Genomic DNA, 20,133 nt, shown 5'->3' on the forward strand with positions numbered 1-20,133 from the left:
CGAACGAAAGGAACCAGGAAGAACTATTAGTGAAGGGAATGGAAGTACATGTTAAAAAAATCCTCGAGGAAAATGTGGTTTAAATACTAGATTGGAAACTGTATCATCAATTGGAGTTTCGGTACGAATGTTTTGATGTGGACCAAATCTTGTAGGCTACAGTGAAGGATTCTCTCGTTCTGGTTTCTCGTTATTTGGATTGGAAGTTGTGGATTATGGATTATGGATTGTGGTGATTGTTATCGGGGGTGAGTAGTCTGAATAGCTGGAGGGCTGGTTGAGGATGGTGGGATGGTGGGATGGATGGGGTTTAACTTTATTTGTGAAGATGTGGAATGTAATCTTAGGATATAAAATGTAGGATTCAGAATGGTACTCTCGTTTGTGTATTGCGCATTGAAGATTGTTCGGTTGCGGTTGTGGTTGCGGTGTCAGTGTCAGTGTCAGTGTTGGTGTCGGTGTTGGCATAGTTTGGGTTGGGTTGTACTAGTGATATGATATGATATGATGTGATAGTGCGGGTGCTTATTTATGTTAGTTAATGTTGATAATTTACATTATTATTATTATTATCAAAGGATAGATAGATAAATGATATTGGATATTTGATTAATCTCTATCTTATTAGACCTAAAACGAAAGTAAAGCTAGATTCTCGAGGGTCGTGCTTAATGAGTGAGTGAGTTTATATTTGGTGTTATGTTAGAGACGGGGAAGGAGGTTGTATTAAGCTTGCTAATGTGTAGGTGATGTAGGATGTGATGAGGACTTGGATGGTTTTTTTATTTTGTTTTGTTATGGGATAAATAAAATAGAATAGGAGAGAACATGATGGGATAGGATAGGATGTGCTGAGGTTGAAGGGTGGGAAGGAAGAGTGAGGTATAGATAAGATTTGTTTATGATGTTTGTATCACCAGATGGATATATAAAAAGTTTGATGGTAGAGAATAGGGAGGTAAAACTCAAGCTGAAGCTATCCAAACACCATCCTTCCGAAAGCCTTTATATCTGTTTGATAATCTTACTCGAAAACATCGCTAGATGCTCAGAGGAGTCGTGGATAAAAGGAGGAATTAAGCATCAGCGCTGCAACGTTTTATATTCTAAAATGTCTGAGTGCGAAATTGCTGTGGATATGGAGTTCTTTATGAGTGGTGTAGAGTATATATACTCGGAGGTAATCATAGAAATTATTACATGACATCTCTTTCAAAAGACCTAGCCGCTCGGTAGGGTCATTATTCCCCCTATTTCGAACTGAAAATACAATTTCTGCTTTTTCTAATTCTTTAGAAATGAGTTGACCTGATAAAACGGTTATATGAAAGATAGATATAGTATAATCTTGGCTTACTTTCGTAAGGAATAGGTAGGCATCATGAACCTACTGCGCGGGAATGCTGACGACATTATATCATCAGACATATGTATATCACCTGCATATACCACAAGTACATAAATTGAAGTACTGCAAACAACTTCTCCGTATTTGCATTCAGACCTCTAACATGAGCTTTTAAAGGGCCAATTAAGTCTTACAATAGCAACTGGAAAAAAGCTATTCCATTTAGTCATCAAACGCGGGGTAGAAAATAAGCTACCGGTGAAGTATCCCGCCCCGCATCCTTAAAAACTACACGATCAAGTTCCATCCATCTAAACCGAAATAAATTCGCTCAACCCTAATTCCTAAACTTTCTATAGCCATACATCATCGAGTTTTATATATAATCAAAGCGTTTAGTCAAAAATCAAAAAGTCCACTGCGATGTGATACCTGGACAAATGGTGGTCTATTTGTATTCGTCGTATTTATCAAATAACTACCGAATATATTGTAAGTATACTCGAGTAACATAATACAATGATCCCCCCAATTGCATTCCAGACCATACATGAATAATTCCACCATCTAGAGTCCTTTTAATCTCCCAGCGATCGATGAGTGACTGGTTAATCAGGCTAATCACCCAATCCGTTGACTACAACATTAGATACACTGACATACTGTCCATTGGACAAAACATACTGATCCGACCATTTATATGATTCCAACGATACACACATATATGCATCTTACGAATCACATCTTTCATATGACTTCTCTCATCTTTACACTGCACATCCACACTCTACACTCCACACCACTAATATATATCTCACACCCGCCACTAGCGAATACCCCACACCAAACTAAATAACTCCCCCGCCAATTTAGTTGTACAACCATACAGATATGCAACAAAGCCATGTGCTCTGAGTCTAAGGTCCAGTTCCCGCTATTTAGTTCGTCCCGAGTGTTTTAGTAGATGCTGTGTGTGGCCAATGGAAATCATCTTTTACCATTGCCGTTGTGGGACAAACCTAATATATGCGTGTCAGGATCACAATGTCACACCTCAAGCATCCAACGACATTCTCAAAAATCTTTTCAAATCACATACAGGGTATTTTCAAAGATTACACGATACTCGCACAAGGGCGGAAGTGCCAAGCCAGAACCAAGAACTCCAGATTCAGTAAATGCCATCATATCAAGCCCAATTTCCCTTCCTGAACGCCTTTGTAATGAATACATCCTTCCATGACCAAGAATGGCTCACATATTTTCGTCATCAACCATATCGAGTATTCTCGCATATTGCACCGTGAGTCTTTGAGAGTCTCGATATTTTCCTGTTGAATGTATTAGCACGTGGACTCTGTAATTATCGGACGGGAAAGCAAAGACTGGTTTACCTAATATTAATACAACTCCTTTCAGGAGCTCTTTCCGGTCCCATCCACACAATTTTTCATCCTCACTCATCCATCCCTCGCCCTTTTCAGCTGCGGAAATATCACTGTTTTCTTGTAAGATGCCACCCATAATGCTGCGTAGAAGTTCCTCAATCTTGTTCTTGAGCCCCTCTGCCCCAAGACGTTTCGCGTACATAAATAAATAGAGACGGAAGTCATCCTTGGCTTGAAGTTGCAAGGCGGCAGCAACGCGATTTTCGAGATGAGCAATGCTAACGCCTGACTCAAAGCCCTCAAAACCATCTTTGGAAAGTAAGGTTTTGATAAGCCGTTGGAGATGGTATGCTCTACCTTTAAGTAGCACTTCGCCGGTAGTATGTCTTTCCAGATGAGGAATGATCCCTGCTGATAGGTTCGAGCTATCAATCTCGCCATCTTTGCGACTCTCGGGGCCGACTCCTGTAGATTGCAGATTACTGATTGAGGAGTCATTGGAGTTCCAATATTGACTACCAACAGCCCACCATGCTTCAGACAATCGTTGCCAAACAAACATTTTAGGTGAGTACACATATCCATCACCGTTGGTTAATGTAACAACGATACGACCAGTTGAGTTGAGATGAGCTGAAGTTACACCCGGAGCAAATGTAGTATGCGTACCCAAGGAGTGCATGGCAATTTCGAGAATAGGGGCCATTGAAACAGGTGGATGTGGCGAAGCGAGAGTTTTCAGATTCCATACATGGCACAGCCCAACAGCTGTGATGCAAAGTAACCACCAGCCTCGGCATTCAATGATAACTGGCTGAGACTCAGTCACGAGAGCATTGAATATTCTTCGACCTGCAGGGGTCCATGTATAGATGCTTCCATCTTCACAGGCGGCCGCCCAAAAATTCTTGTTACCCGTAACTAATATGACAGCTCTTGGAAGGAAATCCTGCCATAATGTAATGCCTCTTTTGATGGTACTGATTCGGCTCGGGTCCTTGACCTGAACAGGCACCGTTACATTCGGATTGCGAGCTTCAAGAATAACATCCTCGGACAGTTTCGCACCCTCATCAGATCCTGCGGCGCCATTACCGTTTGTTGATGCTAGATTGCCACGGTTGAGGGATCTGACGACATGGCTTCTAATTTTTGGTACAGCCAAACGCACTTGACTAACCGACAGCGATGGATTGACAACAGCTGGCCGAATGAATTCCGGGGTTGGAACAACGCCGTTTAGAGGTGGTAGTGGTAAAGCATTCTCCAGCCCACTAACCCCATTGATTGTTATAGGAACAGGCCCAACCACTGGTGTTGATCGCTTGTGGGAATATTCATCATCATCTTCTTCATCACCTTCCATAGCAATAGCTTTCCTTTTGTTGCCTAAGAGCATAGCAGCGAGACCACCTCTCGGAAGTCCATCGTAAGGTTTAGAAAGATCTAGTATTGATACTGGGGCTTCATTCTGAACGTTATTGGAACTCGATGCCATGAGCTGAGATTGAGGTAAAGATGATAATCCTGTACTCGATGCAGAGACAAGTAACGGGGCAACACGCTTCTTGCCCTCTTTTGTAATTGTAACTCGTTGCTTCAAAGCGTCTAGTTTTTCTGCATTAGGATCGGCTGGAGCTGGGGGCTGAGACTCTGCCGGTGGTACAGAACTGCTGCCATTCGTTGCTGGGGCTGCATTGATAATACCAGTCATTGGAGTCGACGACAGGTTCCCATTATTGGCCAAAACAGGGCCGGAGCCTCCCATAAGAGCGCTCATTTTCCCTTCCGTCTTTTGACGTTCGTCGGCTCTGCTTATCTCTTCTAAGTGAATCGACGCAACATCTTCAACAACCCCAGCACCTTTGCGATTGCCACCAAATTTGTTCAAGGCTTTTTCGTTTTCCGTCAACGGTGCAATATGTCCTAGTTCGCCCTTAAGGAAGTGTGCAGCAATTATAGTTCCATCTAAGCTTGCGACGAAAAGGGAAAGCCCATCCGGCGACCAAGCAAGATCAGAAATTGACTTTGCAGCTAGGTGTTGGCAAATTAGTAATGGCCGAGAACTGCTAGTATTCCAGATACTGAGACTTTTATCTTGTCCAGCACATGCAATGACCGTAACCAGAGGATGCGTGCTATAACCGTTTTGGTCCGTAGTTTCTGGAGTAAACTCGGTTTTGCTAAACAAGCGTGGCGAGAAAGTGCAAACCTCCACCGGGCCCTCGTGACCAATTAGATTGATTTCACTATCCCAAGCCCCTCTGTTAACGATCGCTACAGAGCTTACAGGTCCGTTGACCGCGTTTGCTGCAGCTATGTGGTTGCCATCTGGTGACCAAGAACATCGCCGGAAGTATGTCGTAAGAGGCGACGAAGCAAAGGGTGCCGCAATCGAGTGCTCGAAAGTAAAATTATTCATACACTCATACGCAGTAGCGTTAGGTGGCGGTGAGGTAAATCGAAAGAGCTTAATTGTTCGATCGTCACTAGCAGTCGCAAAGTATTTGTTTGCGGGGTCAAATGTGATTCCTTTAACGTGGCTTTGATGAACAGAGAGAGTCTTGAGTTTCTCAAATGTATGCCCTGACCATACAACAATTTTCGAGTCCAGCCCTACGGATACCATGATCGAAGAATCGTAAGACCAGCCAAGATCCTGTACATCGCTATCGTGCCCAATGAGACGCTTAACAATTTTCCAATTCTCTACAGGTGGTGGCTCATTCGTCCCTATTCCTCGTCAGCATATCTTGTTGCCTGGCCGCAGAATTGACGACTCAAAGATACCGAATGATGCAGAATGAGCTGCTGGTTGTGTATCCAATTGATAAATACAAATAATCTTGTCATCTGCTCCAGAAGCCAGCCATCGTCCGTTCGGAGAGAATCGGACAGTATGTATAGTGCCGGAGTGATAGCTCATATGGCATAATTGTGTTGGTATTGCAGGAGGGTTTTCCCCAGCGGCTTCGAGAATTGCCTCTACGGACCAGATTCTAACATGGCCATCTGTTTCCAATATTCAGCTATGCTACTAGAGACTCCAATTTCAATCCGAATTTGCCCTCTTACCTCCAGCAGCTGTCGCCAATCGTTTACCGTCGGGCGATACATGAAGACTGTAGACCTCGTGGTCTCTCTGCTCTCCTAAATGTCGAGGCGCATTGAGCGCAAAAGTTAGCCAACGCGACCTCCATAAAATGACACGACCGGTGCATCTTTATTAATTAATGCAAATATCGACAAACAGACATACCGCTATGAGAAAGCCAAGACGGCTTGATGAATTTCATAGTTTTCACCTATGTCGTTGACAAGGGCAGAATTTCATGTTTAACAATCCCGCTTCAACGTCAGATACACATTCACATAGAGCTAGGAACGCGTCTGCGGGTGCACTTTACTTGCCAGGATTCCTGGAACGTACAACCAATCAAAGCTGATTGACTTTCTTCAAGGAATTACTTTTATCCGAAGATCTAGAATTAATTACCTAAGCATGTAGATGAGTTTACTTACCTACTTGATTTTGTCTTCCCAATCCTGAAGACGTATATTAATGATCATTGTCCATCATAGTTTCCAAATCTTCAAGAGGTTTTCTCAACCCCGCTTGATCATCATAGCCTACGAAACCGAGCGAACTATCATTCTTGCAAGTCTTGTAAGATAATTGGTACGTAAAAAGCGTGTCCAGGATTTGTTCCACCCACTTTGCTCATAGGCTTAGGTCTATTGGGCTCTTTTTGTGCATGTTGAATACCTCTCTATCGCTTTGTCATGCCGACCATCCTAGGATTTGACTTGTAGTGTTGGCGATCAAGGTTTAGCTTGTTGTAACTATCTCATTGAGGCAGCATTTCCTGTCAGCCTCGGAAATGTCCATGACAACGTGGCATCTTATGTAAAGAACCGACTCACACAGCTTAATATGGCATTTATGGAGAACTCAGCAATAGCCGCTCAACACAGAAACAGAGAAGTTCGAGATAATGCCTCGATTTTAAAATTATATATCACTATTGCTAACCCCGCTTTGCTATCATCAAACACCTATGGAAACACATGGAAACAGACCTTCTTGGACTTTGCTAAATACAAAAGAAGACACTCCCAAAGAGTTACATGGAATATCGCCGACCTCTTATCTTCAATGGCCGAGTGGTTTTGTTGCAAGCGGTACTATTTGAAGTGGCTAAAACTTTGAGAGCATGCTGCGAGAACTCAGACCACGCTGTGAGCAGGTCGTATACGAATCTCTCCTCTGAAATTAAGCTGTTAATGAAACGCTGCAGCTCTGCGCCAGATTTTTCTAGCCCCCGCCGAAGAAAATCTTCCAACACTTGCGCAAGTCCGAATACTGTGGGATCGAAGCGATAGCTCGGGGGGAAATAGCGAGAAGCTTCAACGAGGTTGCAGTCAGGCATCAATGTGGTCACACCGCTCAAAGCTGCCTCGAGTGGCGTGATCCCCAAAGTCTCATAGCGTGATGTACAAACGAATATTCCGTGTGTTTGTACATATTCAAACAACGCATACATGTCGTCTTTCGGGATTTTAGAAGTGATCTTGACATGAGCGATATGCTTTTGTGGGACTCGGGCTAATAATCTCGATGATGCTATATCCAAGATCCCTTCACCACCCACTATCAACAACCGCACAGATCTACCACGATCGAAAAGTGATACTGCTGAGTCTATCAATAACTCTACGTTTTTGAAGTAATCTAGACGAGCAACTGCGGTGAAGATCAGAGTTCTTTTGCTCGATGAGAAGGATGTAAGTTTCTCGACATCGCCCATTTTATGCTGACTGTATATCTTCATCGAGTGAATTGGTGGATTGACTGCTCGAATTCGCATGGCATCAATACCTCGTTCCATGAGATATTCACCTTGTTTATTGGAATGCTGTAGAACGTAGGCACGATCAGAGGCTTTTAGATGTCTCAAGCCCTCCTCTTGGGTAGCTTCCAGATGAGAAGCCTTGTTCTCAGAGCCATATGCTATAGCAGCGAGATCTCTTGTGAAGTGGCGAGTAAAGTCGCCATAGAAAGGACCGTGGTGCGTCACGCAATAGGGTAAACGCTTCGGGTGGTATCTGAGGAGCGTGTCGGTTTGGTAGTAAAGCATTGGTGTTAGGCTCTCTGAGAATGTTGCAACGAGTAGAGCTGTGGAGGCGTATAAGGCATATCGAACTTGTACAGTGTTCATGCTGAAGCTGAAAGATAGCTTGACGCATGGTGTTGAGTCCTTTGTCATGAGCTGTACAACTGGCGCCACTAAGTGATCCTGACGATCATAAAGAATCACCCCGCCAAACAGCCCCGCATCCTCAAGAACTCGTATCACTTGTAACGCAAAAGCAGTCGCCCCAACCTTAGCTGCGGAGTTGGTGGAACTCGGATAATAACGATAATTCATAACAAGGATTGCTGGAAGCATTTTATCAAAGGAGGAGATCTTCATACTGCTCGTTGGAAGAAAAGTTGGGGGCCAAGTGGGTAGTTTTCAAGTATTTTGGCAATAGCACAAAGTTTGTGAAATGGTCAAAAACAAGTCTGAGACACGGAAGATGCTACTCGAATTATATAAGATACAGGAAGATAGAGGCAATAGTGACAGTTGCAAGGGGCTGCTGAACTGTATTTGGTGTCCAATTTACTTTCGTCTTTCAAAGGCACGGAAGACTAGGGTCAAGGGCGTTCAGGACCACAAAGAGATGCATGTTGACTATCTCGATCCAAAACGCATTCGATAATGCGCCGAGCTATTATCTCTCACGCTTGCATCAACGAAACACATGGCGGGCCGGAGCGGGGAACAAAAATCCTTTGCCGCACAGCTCCTGCTGTTGATGACAGATGTGAACGATCGGAAATAGAAGTCATGACAGGAGAGATGCTACGCATATGCAAAGCTTGTTACTTTAAGTCGACTCTATTTTCAAGCATCTATTCATAAACTTTATGGCGCAGCACCCACAAATGGGCGAGATGCGAAGGTATGGATAGTGGTGATATGTGTCACGCAGGGACAGTCTAGAGCCTTTCGTGCGGGGACTTGTTATCTATTTCCTGGGATCGTAGCTCGAACAAAAATGACCAGTATCGATAAGCTGAAAAACTGGGATGGTGTAACTTCCCACATGACAAGCGAATGGAAACCAAGTAGACGGGCTTTCATACGTTTCCACACGTGCCAAAAGCAATACGCATACCCATGTGCTTTTTTCTTTTTTGTAAAAAGTTCATTTGCGTCGTACTGCATACCAAAAAAGTACGAGGTATCAGGGGAAAGAAGATTGAATTCCTTTGATGAAGCACGACGTTGCTTTCCCGATTCACCTCCCATAGTGATGTTACTCAAGAATGCAGACAGCCTAAACATACAGTATGTTGTGATTGTAAAACAGATCTGACTACAAGGAAACCTTATAGAATCTACAGGGGAGCTTGGCTGTCGTTGATATGCTAAAGAAAAATTGAGACTCTTCGTATTCAAGTATTGTTGACCAATTTGAGCTGAAGTGGTAGCCTTATGATCATGAACGATTCGCAATGCACATGCATATGGAATGAGCAATAGAAGCAGAAGGATTAAACCGCGTAGAATTACGATTTCTAACTTTCCTCGCGTAAATGCTTGGGCTAGAAATCGACGAGATGCTGTGGTTGTCTCGATTCATGTAGCATGAGGTTGAGCGGAATATCTTCCGGTGTGATTCACGTGACTTGTTTCACTTAACTTGCATCTCAACCTCGCTCTTTCCTCCGTTTACCAGGTATCCGGTTTCACGTTATGCCTTTCTCCTCGTCCCTCTTGAAATTTTGATCACAATGGAGCTTCATCGTAAATTTCCTCAGCACGATAAAAACACAACTTTCGGGTAGTGGGGGCCGATATCATATTCTGGCGTTGCTAAGCTCTCTCCAGTGCAACAGCGAGTGACGAGGTTCAACGGCCGATCTGTTACTCCCGCTTATTCTGGGGTAACCCGCAGAGATCCTATAGAGATAGATGCAACATGATAGAAATAGGGTTTTCGGTCTCAACATTATATACTCTCGTATGATTGAAGTGTGCAAACACGATGTCTACTCGCCTGCTGACAGACTATGCTGGTATCTCCACTTTCATACTATCCCTGTTGTAATTACAAGGCAGGTACGAGGGGATATGATTGCTATTTCTTATCTTGATATAGTAAGATCATGGGGACATAGTGATGTTTTCTTTCCTCATCTTAAACTTTCCTCAGAACACAAATCTCTTCGTCATCGTGTTAAAGTATTGATTCTGAACGATGAGTGTCACGCGATCTCAGACAGCAAGTAGACCTAGCAATGAGCATAGTACTACTTCAACTTACCTCGACACACCTTGTCTATCGGGTGAAATTTCTTTGATATATCGTTCTTTCAAATACAGTTTCTTACAACTTCCTTCAATTACCTCACCGTCTGTCCAATTATTGATAGTTGCGGTCATTTGCCTGCTATGTCCTGGTATGTTCAACGCTCTCAATGGGCTTGGTGGAGCTGGATTAGTTTCACCTGGTCCGGCCAATGAGTCGAACATCGCACTCTACGCTTGTTTTGCAATTGTGGGGTTCTTTGCCGGCTTCATCGTCAACATAGTTGGATTGAAGTCATCGTTGTTTATCGGTGGCATATCATATGTGGTGTACGCTGGAAGCTTTCTTGCTTACAAACACATCGAGAATCGAGGTTTCTTGGTCTTTGGGGGAGCATTTTTAGGAGCATGTGCAGGCCCGTTCTGGGCCGCGCAAGGGGCGATGTTGATATCTTATCCTTCTGATGAGCAAAAAGGACGTTCTACCTCCTGGTTCTGGGCTATATATAATAGCGGAGCTGCAATAGGAAGTCTTGTGAGTAACTTTATTCCTTCATGCAAACCTCAAGCTGACAGTCTGTGAAAAGGTCACTCTGTGTCAAGAACTACAAACGAGCGTTAGCAATGTTGCCTCTGACAGTACATACATCACTATTGTTGCGCTAATGTTTGCTGGAACCGCATTGGCCCTTTGTCTATGCCAACCCAAAAATGTCAAAAGGGAAGACGGGTCTTGTGTTCACCTCACAGTAACTGTTGAAAAAGACTGGCGAAACGAATTTATGCATTTCTGTAAAGTGATCCGCAAAGACTATTTTATCATTCTATTATTCCCGTTATTCCTCACCTCAAATTGGTGCTATCCATACCAATTCAACACCTTCAACCTTAAAACATTCAATATCCGCACCAGAGCTTTGAACAACTTCCTCTACTGGCTATCGGAGATAATAGGTGCGCTAGTTGTTGGCCATACCTTGGATAATGATCGTCTGAGCCGGTCTAGTCGAGCGAAGGGACTTGTCGCCGGACTTGTACTTTTGACATTCGGAGTTTGGACTGGCGGATACATGTGGGAAAAAGGGTTTTACTATCAAACAGATTTCGTCGAAGAGGGCCAGAAAGTGGACTTTGATGATACGGCTTACCTTGGGCCGATATTCTTATATATGGCTTATGGGATTTTCAATGCAATTTGGCAGAATTGTGTATATTGGTGAGCCATGAATCTTATTGTTTGAAAATAAGTATCAACTGACATGTTTTAGGATCTTGGGAAAATTTACGAGTAGTACTCGAACAGCATCAATCTACATCGGCTTCTACAAAGGCATCCAGTCCGCGGGTGGCGCTATCAGTTATCGCATAAATAACTCAGATATTTCTGCAATGAATGAATTCTTAATTTGCTGGATTCTTCTCGCTGTTTCGCTGGTTATAGCGGCGCCAGTTATCATTTATAAGATACGAGATGAGATTGACGAGGAAGAAACCGCTGGAGAAGAAACAGCTACAGAAGTGGGGCTCGCAGAAATTGATGAAGAGAAAGCAAATGCTGTAAAAAGTTCAAAAAATGAAGCCCAAGGGGGGCTTTCCGAAAAAGAGTTGGAAACATCACCAGCGTGATCATTCATTTTTAGGCACATTGGGCGTTTTGATCATGTAAAGATCGATAAATTGGAATTTAGCCAGCGATTTGCAAGTACCTTTAGATCTAGTAGATAATCTTGTCAAAATGCACATGTCAAAACTACACCTGTCAAAAATGCAGTCAAGATAACATAGTACGAGCTTCATGTCTTCTGCGCCAGCCTTCTCATGATTCGTCACACTTTGTATTACATCAACCCCACCTCGGTCGCTCCCAACCGTGAAACATTTCCTATGAGAATGTCGGAGCTGACTTCCTCTTGAATGCCTGAGCGGAAGCCCGCAACTTGCGAAAACGTTAACGTCTTGGAATGTGTGCGATGGGCCGCACTACCGGATGATGTAGAAAGCCGACGGTCTCAATACGCTCCTTTCGTTGCCGACCGCGAGGGAAACAGTCAGATGTAAGATCTTAATTAACGGGAAGGATGATCATGCACCAGAAGCTTAATCTCATATGGGAGTATAGGTAGGTAAGTTTGCAACCATGCATAAATTATCAGATAAGGACAAGTCAAGATCCTAAAGCTGATGCAGGGAGCCTCTATGCATAGAGATAGTTTATGTCGTGTTTGGGGGGCCATTCCAAGATTCCACTTTAGGATTCCGGTGCTTGGTACTACCAATTTAGATAAACATGTGGCTCTGAGCACAGTTATCCAGTTGTTCAAAGTGCTGAAATCCTGACTAAGATGTTGGCGCAGCACCGGATATACATTCGCGGTTCCTAATGTGCTTAATATTCGACCGGGAGCTACACACTTGCCTTGGCTCGGAGAATATATTACTACCGCTCGAACACGGAGATTTGCATTCAAGTGAAGAAATACACTTGAATTTTGCCCCACAAATCGAGGAATATACTGCAGGAAAGGTGCGTAAGGGATGGTGCGTCTTCCAGTGATAAGAACATATTGATACAAACGACGATGACGACGAACAAGTTGTCTCCATCTATTGCTATTTTTCGACAAAGGCAGAGAACAACCCACTGAGCTGGATATTTACTCCTCCCATCGGTAGAGTGCAAAAGTCCGATGGGGAATCGGAGGCAGGAAGCGGGCTTCTTGAGGATATTTTCTATTGTTCCTGATTATCAGCCTATTTTCGTCCCAGATAGTTGGGAAGATTGAAGAAACGCCGTATGCTTTGCTTGCTAACAATTCCAATGGCGGAACAGAAATTAGCGATCGAAAATACTAATCTGTTGGAGGGGCAAGACAGCAGTGTCACGGGAAAATGATGCTTTAGACTGTTTGGACTGCACACAAACACATGCACTCCGAAGATCACTTATTTCAAGTAATGCCTAATGATTATTGAACCCCTCGACTCGTGACTCTAGGGATGGGCGCTTTACGTAAAGCAGGGCTAGATTATAGTAAAGCATAATAAGGATACAGCATTATTATTATATGCTTTATTTCTTGAAAAAAGCTTAGTCATACTATTAAGCCAATCAATATAATAGGATTTTTTTAAAATTATTTTGATATTCACTACACCTCAACCATTCATTTTTGAAGAATAACCTTATCCACCATACCATCGATAACGCGAATATTCACTTCGTGGAATAGCCTAAACGAAGATATACTAACGTGGTTTATCAGCGAGCGGGCCATATCACCGAGCGGGCCACTTTTACCTCAATTTATCATTTCAAACCCATATTATTTAACAACAATTAAATCAATTGATTGAAACTATCAAGAATCTAATAATCTAGGATCTATTATACTATTCTGACAAGTTCTTGAATTATGACCAATCTTTTCACACTTACTACAGCATCGACTAATAGATGATTCTTGTAACGATACTGTACTAAAGGCAGCGGCTGCCTAAGGTTCGTCGGTTGGTAGTTATAGGTTAAGGCTTTATCACTGGTATTCACTTGAAAGTGAATTCGTTACTAGATCAAATAGAATGTAGGTAAACTAATTGATAACTAAGTTGAGCACGAAGCTCCTAAACTATGAAACTACTCTGACTATATAATGAACGAAGAAGGGAGCCCCCAGGAGCTTTCTGGCTCCTCAGGGCTCCTTATCACGTGATTTCTGATGGTGCGTGCGCATACGATCTTCAGGTGACCAAGATCACATACTAATTCGATGAAATCTGATCGTGTTTGCACAAGGCCTAAGCTCTCCTAATTAATCAGTTTGCTACCATCGTAACACCATCAATCCTAATGGTGAATCGTGACAAGCTAGTACAGTTTCAAATATAGGTGTAGGGGAGCTTGATTGATGACGAGCCATTCGAGATTTCACTAAAGTTAATTAAGAAAGAGCTTCAATTGGATTGTGAGGAGTTTGAGAGATCCAAAGATTTAAATCGAAAGGGGGGGGAGTAGATGTATGAATTCGAATATCTAATTTTGAGAGTATAGCTTGAGGGTCAAATGGTATTAGACCTATTCCTCGAAAGCCAGCTTTCATATTCTGAGAATTGATTGATTATTGATATACAGCTTTGAAAGCTATAAAGAATTCAACTTTAGTGATATAATTGATATATGTGTGACCAAAAGGGTGTTTATAGACCAGCAATTGTATTTAACTTAGAATCTACAGGTGAAGAGCACCTGTAGATGGGGATAGCTACTCTATATATACACAAATGAATGGCCTAGCCGCAATGGCTAGGCAAAAAGAAGTCATATTTATTCCTCCAATGATCTTACTTTACCGATAACCATTGATACCTAGTACTTGTCCGGATCTGATCCTCAGGTCACCTAAATCGCATACTAATCTCGAGTAATCGTATCATGTGTGGACATGGTTAATGTACCTGAGGTTTCTTATATAATAAGGGTGGGAGGAAAGCAGGGATTTCCGTCACAAACATTCGATATTTACTCTTTTTTTAACGAATAATATATTTATCGAAATACTTTAATTATTTTAGACCTATTTCATTATTCATCCATCCATTGGAAATAGATTTAATAACCTAATCCACAAGAAAATTGATTTCAGTATATCAATTGGAAAGATGAACTTGTTGTTACGAGGTTTGCCGTCTAGATCACGTAGAAGTGCTCTAGGCTCTCGAGGTGGTTTATAACTAGGCGTCAAGCAGGGACTTAAAGTAATGACAATAATGCAATTCGTAACTAATAGTAGAGTATACTAAATGATTGATCTTGAGCACGAAGCTCTATACAAAGGGAATCCATCTTGATTATATAGACCATCGTGGCATGCGTCCCAGTGCTCCCAGTTGTCCCAGTTGTACTGGGACAGCTGAGCCTACTGGGATCCTCATATCACATGATGCTAATCACGTGATGTTAGGTGTGTGAGATCCGTCGTAACACTTGTCCTTGAACTACCAAAAATGAAGGTATAGTTTCACCCTCTTCATTGCTATATATAATTGCCGTAGCCCACTCTCGATTGCCTGGTTGTATTGCCTTGCTTCTGCCATTTCGTTCAGCATTAGTTACAATTATTCCAGGGCATATTATACCTATTATGAAGCCGGTTTCATCGAAGTTGTAGAAATCGGAATCGATAATACTATATTTCATTTGTATATTCGATATCAATCGAAACCATTCTTCAATAAGCTTGGGATCTTCGCAAAGAGCTCTTTGAAAGTCATAAATACGACTAAAACGTGTCTTTAATTTCGTATGACGCTTTACGAATCGATAAGCCTAGAGCTTTCCAACCTTCTTCGCCCTCCGCGATTCAAGAATAGATATGGTGCACTCGGTGTTAAACCACGTTAGTGCTTCACATAATGCACGAACTTATCAATTAAATCCAGTATTAATTGATCTTTAAATTATATATAATTTAATTCTAATTTATAGTATTGTTGTAATTTTATTTTAATGGAATGTGGGCAATTGAGGTAAAAGTGTACAGGGTCCTGATATGTACAGGGTCCTGATAAACCACATTATTACATATTATAAAGCGCGTTCTGTTATTATACTTTATATAGTTACATTTTGCCCAACCCTACATGACTCTGACATAGAATTTGATTGCATTAATGACTGCAAAAGACCTTGACAGTTGTCTGGTGCACATTTTGAGATTAATAGACATCGAAATGTGCACCTTGTAATTAAAGCGCAAAATGTTTGTAACTATGAACTACAAGTCCACTCTAATAAATGAGGGGAATAATGGATCACTTTGAGAGGCGGAAATTAACTTTGATGGCGATATCCATTGTTCAATCATTTCCAAGCAGTATGAGATTCTGTTGGAAATGGCCCCATTGAAGTTGGTGAATATTTTTGAACGGCTAGACCAAACAAAACGAATATAACGAACTATCACGTGATAACGCGTTATGACTTCCTAATCGGCATCACGATAAGCAACGCGATTTGGTGAACGTCAATAAATGCGACAGCCTCAAATGCAAACAATTAACACAATAACAACACATAATATGCGGCGGAATGTCGGACGATGAATATGGAGATATTGATGCAGCTGTTTGGGACGAGGCCGAAGCATTAACGCAAGCATCACAAACACTGCCATCGAATTTCCCCCATCGTAGAAAACGAAGGCGAATTGGCTCCGAAGAGCTCGACGATGGTTTTTTAAGTGGGCGACGACGCGGATCGCATGGCTTTTCACGTAGCGATAATGATGAAGCAGACGAAAAAAAGTCCAAATATAGGATACATCTCGGTGCTGAGGAAGTACCAGCGGCTGTCATAATGGGCGCCACACAAGCAGATGAAATGCCAGACTCAAGCCCTTACAGAATCAGAGGGCCTATATACAAAAGGCCTAGGCGCTCTCCTCCAATGGAGCTAGAGCAAAAGTCTTCGCCAGCACAGCCTTCTATGGTTGAATCTGCCAAAACTCAGAAGCAGAACATTGTTCACTCACCCCAACCTACCGCGCAATACGATTTCTCTAGAGAGCTTGAGGACCTGCCCTCTGATGCTTTTTCACCAAGCCCGCCACAACTTCGCATGTCAAGTATCCCAATCACGATAAGCTCATCGCCGCCATTGGAGTCAACACAATCAGTTCGTTCTCAGCGGTTAGCTGCACCACAAAATGGCCTTCGCCAAACTACACTCTTTGGTGGGCGTGCTCCGAACCAGGTACCGTCGTCCACTCAGGCCAAAAAGGTGCATAAATATTTGGTAGATAAGGTGCCAGAGCCTCCAACACATCATACTCTGGACGAAGAGGCTATCAAAACATGGATTTACCCAAATAATCTTGGTGCAGAACGGAGGTATCAGTACACTATTGTACACAAAGGTCTCTTTAACAACCTACTGGTAGCTCTGCCAACAGGTCTCGGGAAGACCTTTATCGCCGCAACCATCATGCTCAACTTTTTTCGGTGGACGACGGATTCACAAATAGTCTTCATGGCGCCTACAAAACCTCTAGTGTCTCAGCAAGTCAAAGCTTGCTTCGAGATTGCGGGTATACCGAGATCATCAACAACTATGCTCACAGGAGATCAGTCACCCGCTCTAAGAGCCGAAGAATGGGCTGAAAAGAGAGTATTCTTCATGACACCGCAGACAGTCGAGAATGATCTAAAGACTGGTATAGCCGATCCCAAGAAGATTGCGCTAATAGTTGTTGACGAAGCACATCGAGCAACTGGCAATTACGCTTATACCAAAGTTGTGCAGTTTTTACGGAGATTCAACGAGAGTTTTCGTGTACTTGCTCTAACGGCCACCCCTGGATCAAGCGTAGAAGCAGTCCAGGAGGTAATTGATAATTTAGAGATTGCAGAGGTCGAAATTCGAACGGAAGACTCCATAGACATCAAGGAGTACGTACACCGACGAGACATAACTGAGATCCTCATAGACCCTTCCGATGAAATAATCATGATAAGAGAACTATTTAGCAAGGCACTTCAACCACTTGTCAATCTACTATGCTCGCAAAAAGCCTATTATAATAAAGATCCTATGGGACTGACTCAATATGGCATGCTCACAGCTAGAAAGGCGTGGATGGCATCTGGTGCAGGTAAGTCTGCACAAATGAGTATCAAAGGGATGATGAATGCTTTATTTACGGTGTTGACGAGTATGGGTCATGCAATAAAACTCCTCAATTTCCATGGGATTGGGCCATTCTTCTCGAACATTAAGGACTTCCGAGCGGAGGTCGAGGGAAATAAGAAAGGCGGGAAATACAAAAATCAAATCGTCAATTCCCCCGAGTTCAAGAAAATGATGGAGAGGATTCAAGGCTGGATTAATAAAGAAGACTTCATTGGCCACCCGAAGCTCACTTACTTGTGCGATACGGTATTAAATCATTTCCTTGATGCCGGCGCGGGGTTGATGGGTGACAATATGCCACCTTCAAGCACTCGAGTAATTGTCTTCACCGAATATCGAGATAGCGCAGAAGATATAGCACGTGTACTCAACAAACATGGCCCCATGATTAGAGCATCTGTCTTTGTAGGCCAAAGTGACTCGAAGCGGTCAGAAGGCATGAATCAGGAAAAGCAGCTGGAGACCATTCGTAAATTCAAAGCTGGAGGCATAAATGTTATAGTTGCAACCAGTATCGGTGAAGAGGGTTTGGACATTGGAGAAGTCGATCTAATCGTCTGTTATGACTCTTCATCGTCCCCGATTAGGATGCTACAACGAATGGGTCGTACAGGGAGAAAGAGGGCTGGTAAGATCGTTCTTCTCCTCATGCGCGGAAAGGAGGAAGATTCATATAAGAAATCTAAGGACAATTATGAGCAGATACAGAGGATGATTAGTTCTGGGTCTCGCTTCACTTTCCGCCACGATTTATCTGCTCGCATTATTCCGAGAAAGGTCAAGCCTGAGGTGGACAAACGTTTTATTGAAATTCCTCTGGAGAATACTCAAGATCCATCTTTACCAGAGCCTAAACGACGTGCTAAACCTAGGAAGAAACTAGCTAAAAAATTTCACATGCCTGATGGTGTTGAAACAGGTTTTCGCAAAGCCTCGAAGCTTAATAGTAATGCCGAAAGCCCTTTAACGAAATTTGGTATCAAGCGAAAACCCAGTGAGTTGAATGATGATGAGCTGGCGCCAGTACCATTGCTCGACTCTGTGTTACTAAATGCGAAGGATGAAGCAGAGCATAGTCGTCGTTTTCTGAAAGTACCGGATGGTGCTTTGGAAGAAGTCGGGATGCCTGACCTGACAGCTCAACCAATCACACAACGAACTCTAACTCGGACAGCTAAGGTATCACATGGAAAATACACCAGAAGTTGTGTCAGTCTGTTCAACAAGCTTTCGAGACTTCAAAGACCGGAGGATCGCGATAACAAGCCATACGGAGATGAACCGCCGTCTGACTTCGGTAGTATACCTACTATGCCATTAGAAGCGGAAGTACGTGCTAGAGCTCCTAAAGCCCCAAAAGCTTCAGATCCCGCACAAGTTGTCAAAGCTTCTAGAGTCGCCAAAACGACTTCCGCTCTCAAGAAAGCGCCTGCAAGTAAAAGGGTTGCACCCAAAAAGGCTAAACCACGTCGTGGTCGCGCTCTTCGGAATGATAACTCTGACTCAGAGGATAGCACCGCATCCATGGCTATGGTATCCAATCTCCGCTCTTCTCAAATTCCACAACCAACACCAGATTCCGATGAAGAAGGACCAGGTGAAAGAGTCGATAGGACAAGTGACATGGAAGAATTAGAAGCGGATGACGATTCGGACTTAGGAAGTTTAGTCGACTTCATCGATCCCACGCAAACGCAAACTCAAATACCATTAACAGGGACATCCAATTTTTCTTCAAGCCCGCCGCTGATGGAAACGTGGGAGGATGAGAGAATAAATGGAAATGCTGTGGGTGGTAGAAGGGGAATGCTGCCAAGAGCCGTGGAAATGACTGGAGCTAAGAATTCCTCCTTCAAGAACGGTACGATGACTCAAGAGAGTAGTGATGGTGGTGATAGTATGGATAGTGACTTTCCTACTATTGAAGATCTCGTCAGAAGTGATACTACTACTACAACCACGAGAAAAATCGCAGATCCACCATCTAGCAGCGTATTCAGCAGCGGGCAAAAAGCAACACCAAATATGTTTACGAGGAAGAGGGATGGTGATGTAAGAGGGAGGGGATTGAAGCGGAGAGTTGTCGAAAGTGATGATAGTGATGAATGATGTTGAAATATACATATGAATACATACATTATCCTTTTTGGAATTTGCTACGGAATGGTTGACTTAGCGTTGGTGTTGCTGGGTGTGTTGCTTGCTATATATAGGGCTGTCATCATGTATTCATGTAATTAATGGCAATGTGGTAATGTGCATTATATATTTGAAGAATTGAAGTAGATATTGAGATGTTTTTTTGGCAAGTTTCCTGTGTATTGGGGTTCTTCAAGTTTTACATGCAATTAT

The 20,133-nt window shown here is 42.9% G+C and overlaps 6 protein-coding genes across 6 annotated transcripts; 2 read left to right on the plus strand and 4 right to left on the minus strand.

Annotated features, from left to right (window-relative positions):
- Positions 1 to 364: 364 nt before the first annotated feature.
- Positions 365 to 1,428, minus strand: SS1G_04060 (predicted protein; the record flags this gene model as incomplete). The annotated part of the gene is made up of 3 exons (XM_001594203.1): positions 365 to 486; positions 1,201 to 1,308; positions 1,392 to 1,428. 3 exons carry the CDS (start codon positions 1,426 to 1,428, stop codon positions 365 to 367), a joined length of 267 nt encoding a protein of 88 aa, XP_001594253.1.
- A 746-nt stretch (positions 1,429 to 2,174) lies between these two features.
- Positions 2,175 to 5,748, minus strand: SS1G_04061 (hypothetical protein; the record flags this gene model as incomplete). The annotated part of the gene is made up of 4 exons (XM_001594204.1): positions 2,175 to 2,265; positions 2,607 to 4,770; positions 5,161 to 5,469; positions 5,730 to 5,748. The coding sequence occupies 4 exons, from the start codon at positions 5,746 to 5,748 to the stop codon at positions 2,175 to 2,177; spliced, it is 2,583 nt and encodes an 860-aa protein (XP_001594254.1).
- A 1,112-nt stretch (positions 5,749 to 6,860) lies between these two features.
- SS1G_04062 (predicted protein) lies at positions 6,861 to 8,186 on the minus strand (the record flags this gene model as incomplete). Its single annotated transcript, XM_001594205.1, has 1 exon — positions 6,861 to 8,186. The coding sequence occupies one exon, from the start codon at positions 8,184 to 8,186 to the stop codon at positions 6,861 to 6,863; it is 1,326 nt and encodes a 441-aa protein (XP_001594255.1).
- Positions 8,187 to 8,708: 522 nt separating this feature from the next.
- On the minus strand, positions 8,709 to 9,095 carry SS1G_04063 (predicted protein; the record flags this gene model as incomplete). The annotated part of the gene is made up of 2 exons (XM_001594206.1): positions 8,709 to 8,782; positions 9,014 to 9,095. 2 exons carry the CDS (start codon positions 9,093 to 9,095, stop codon positions 8,709 to 8,711), a joined length of 156 nt encoding a protein of 51 aa, XP_001594256.1.
- Positions 9,096 to 10,251: 1,156 nt separating this feature from the next.
- Positions 10,252 to 11,723, plus strand: SS1G_04064 (hypothetical protein; the record flags this gene model as incomplete). The annotated part of the gene is made up of 3 exons (XM_001594207.1): positions 10,252 to 10,632; positions 10,685 to 11,313; positions 11,366 to 11,723. The coding sequence occupies 3 exons, from the start codon at positions 10,252 to 10,254 to the stop codon at positions 11,721 to 11,723; spliced, it is 1,368 nt and encodes a 455-aa protein (XP_001594257.1).
- A 4,459-nt stretch (positions 11,724 to 16,182) lies between these two features.
- SS1G_04065 (hypothetical protein) lies at positions 16,183 to 19,890 on the plus strand (the record flags this gene model as incomplete). The annotated part of the gene is made up of 1 exon (XM_001594208.1): positions 16,183 to 19,890. One exon carries the CDS (start codon positions 16,183 to 16,185, stop codon positions 19,888 to 19,890), a length of 3,708 nt encoding a protein of 1,235 aa, XP_001594258.1.
- Positions 19,891 to 20,133: the final 243 nt, after the last annotated feature.

Source organism: Sclerotinia sclerotiorum, genomic scaffold, assembly GCF_000146945.2.
Source record: "Sclerotinia sclerotiorum 1980 UF-70 scaffold_5 genomic scaffold, whole genome shotgun sequence".
Classification (NCBI taxonomy): domain Eukaryota; kingdom Fungi; phylum Ascomycota; class Leotiomycetes; order Helotiales; family Sclerotiniaceae; genus Sclerotinia; species Sclerotinia sclerotiorum.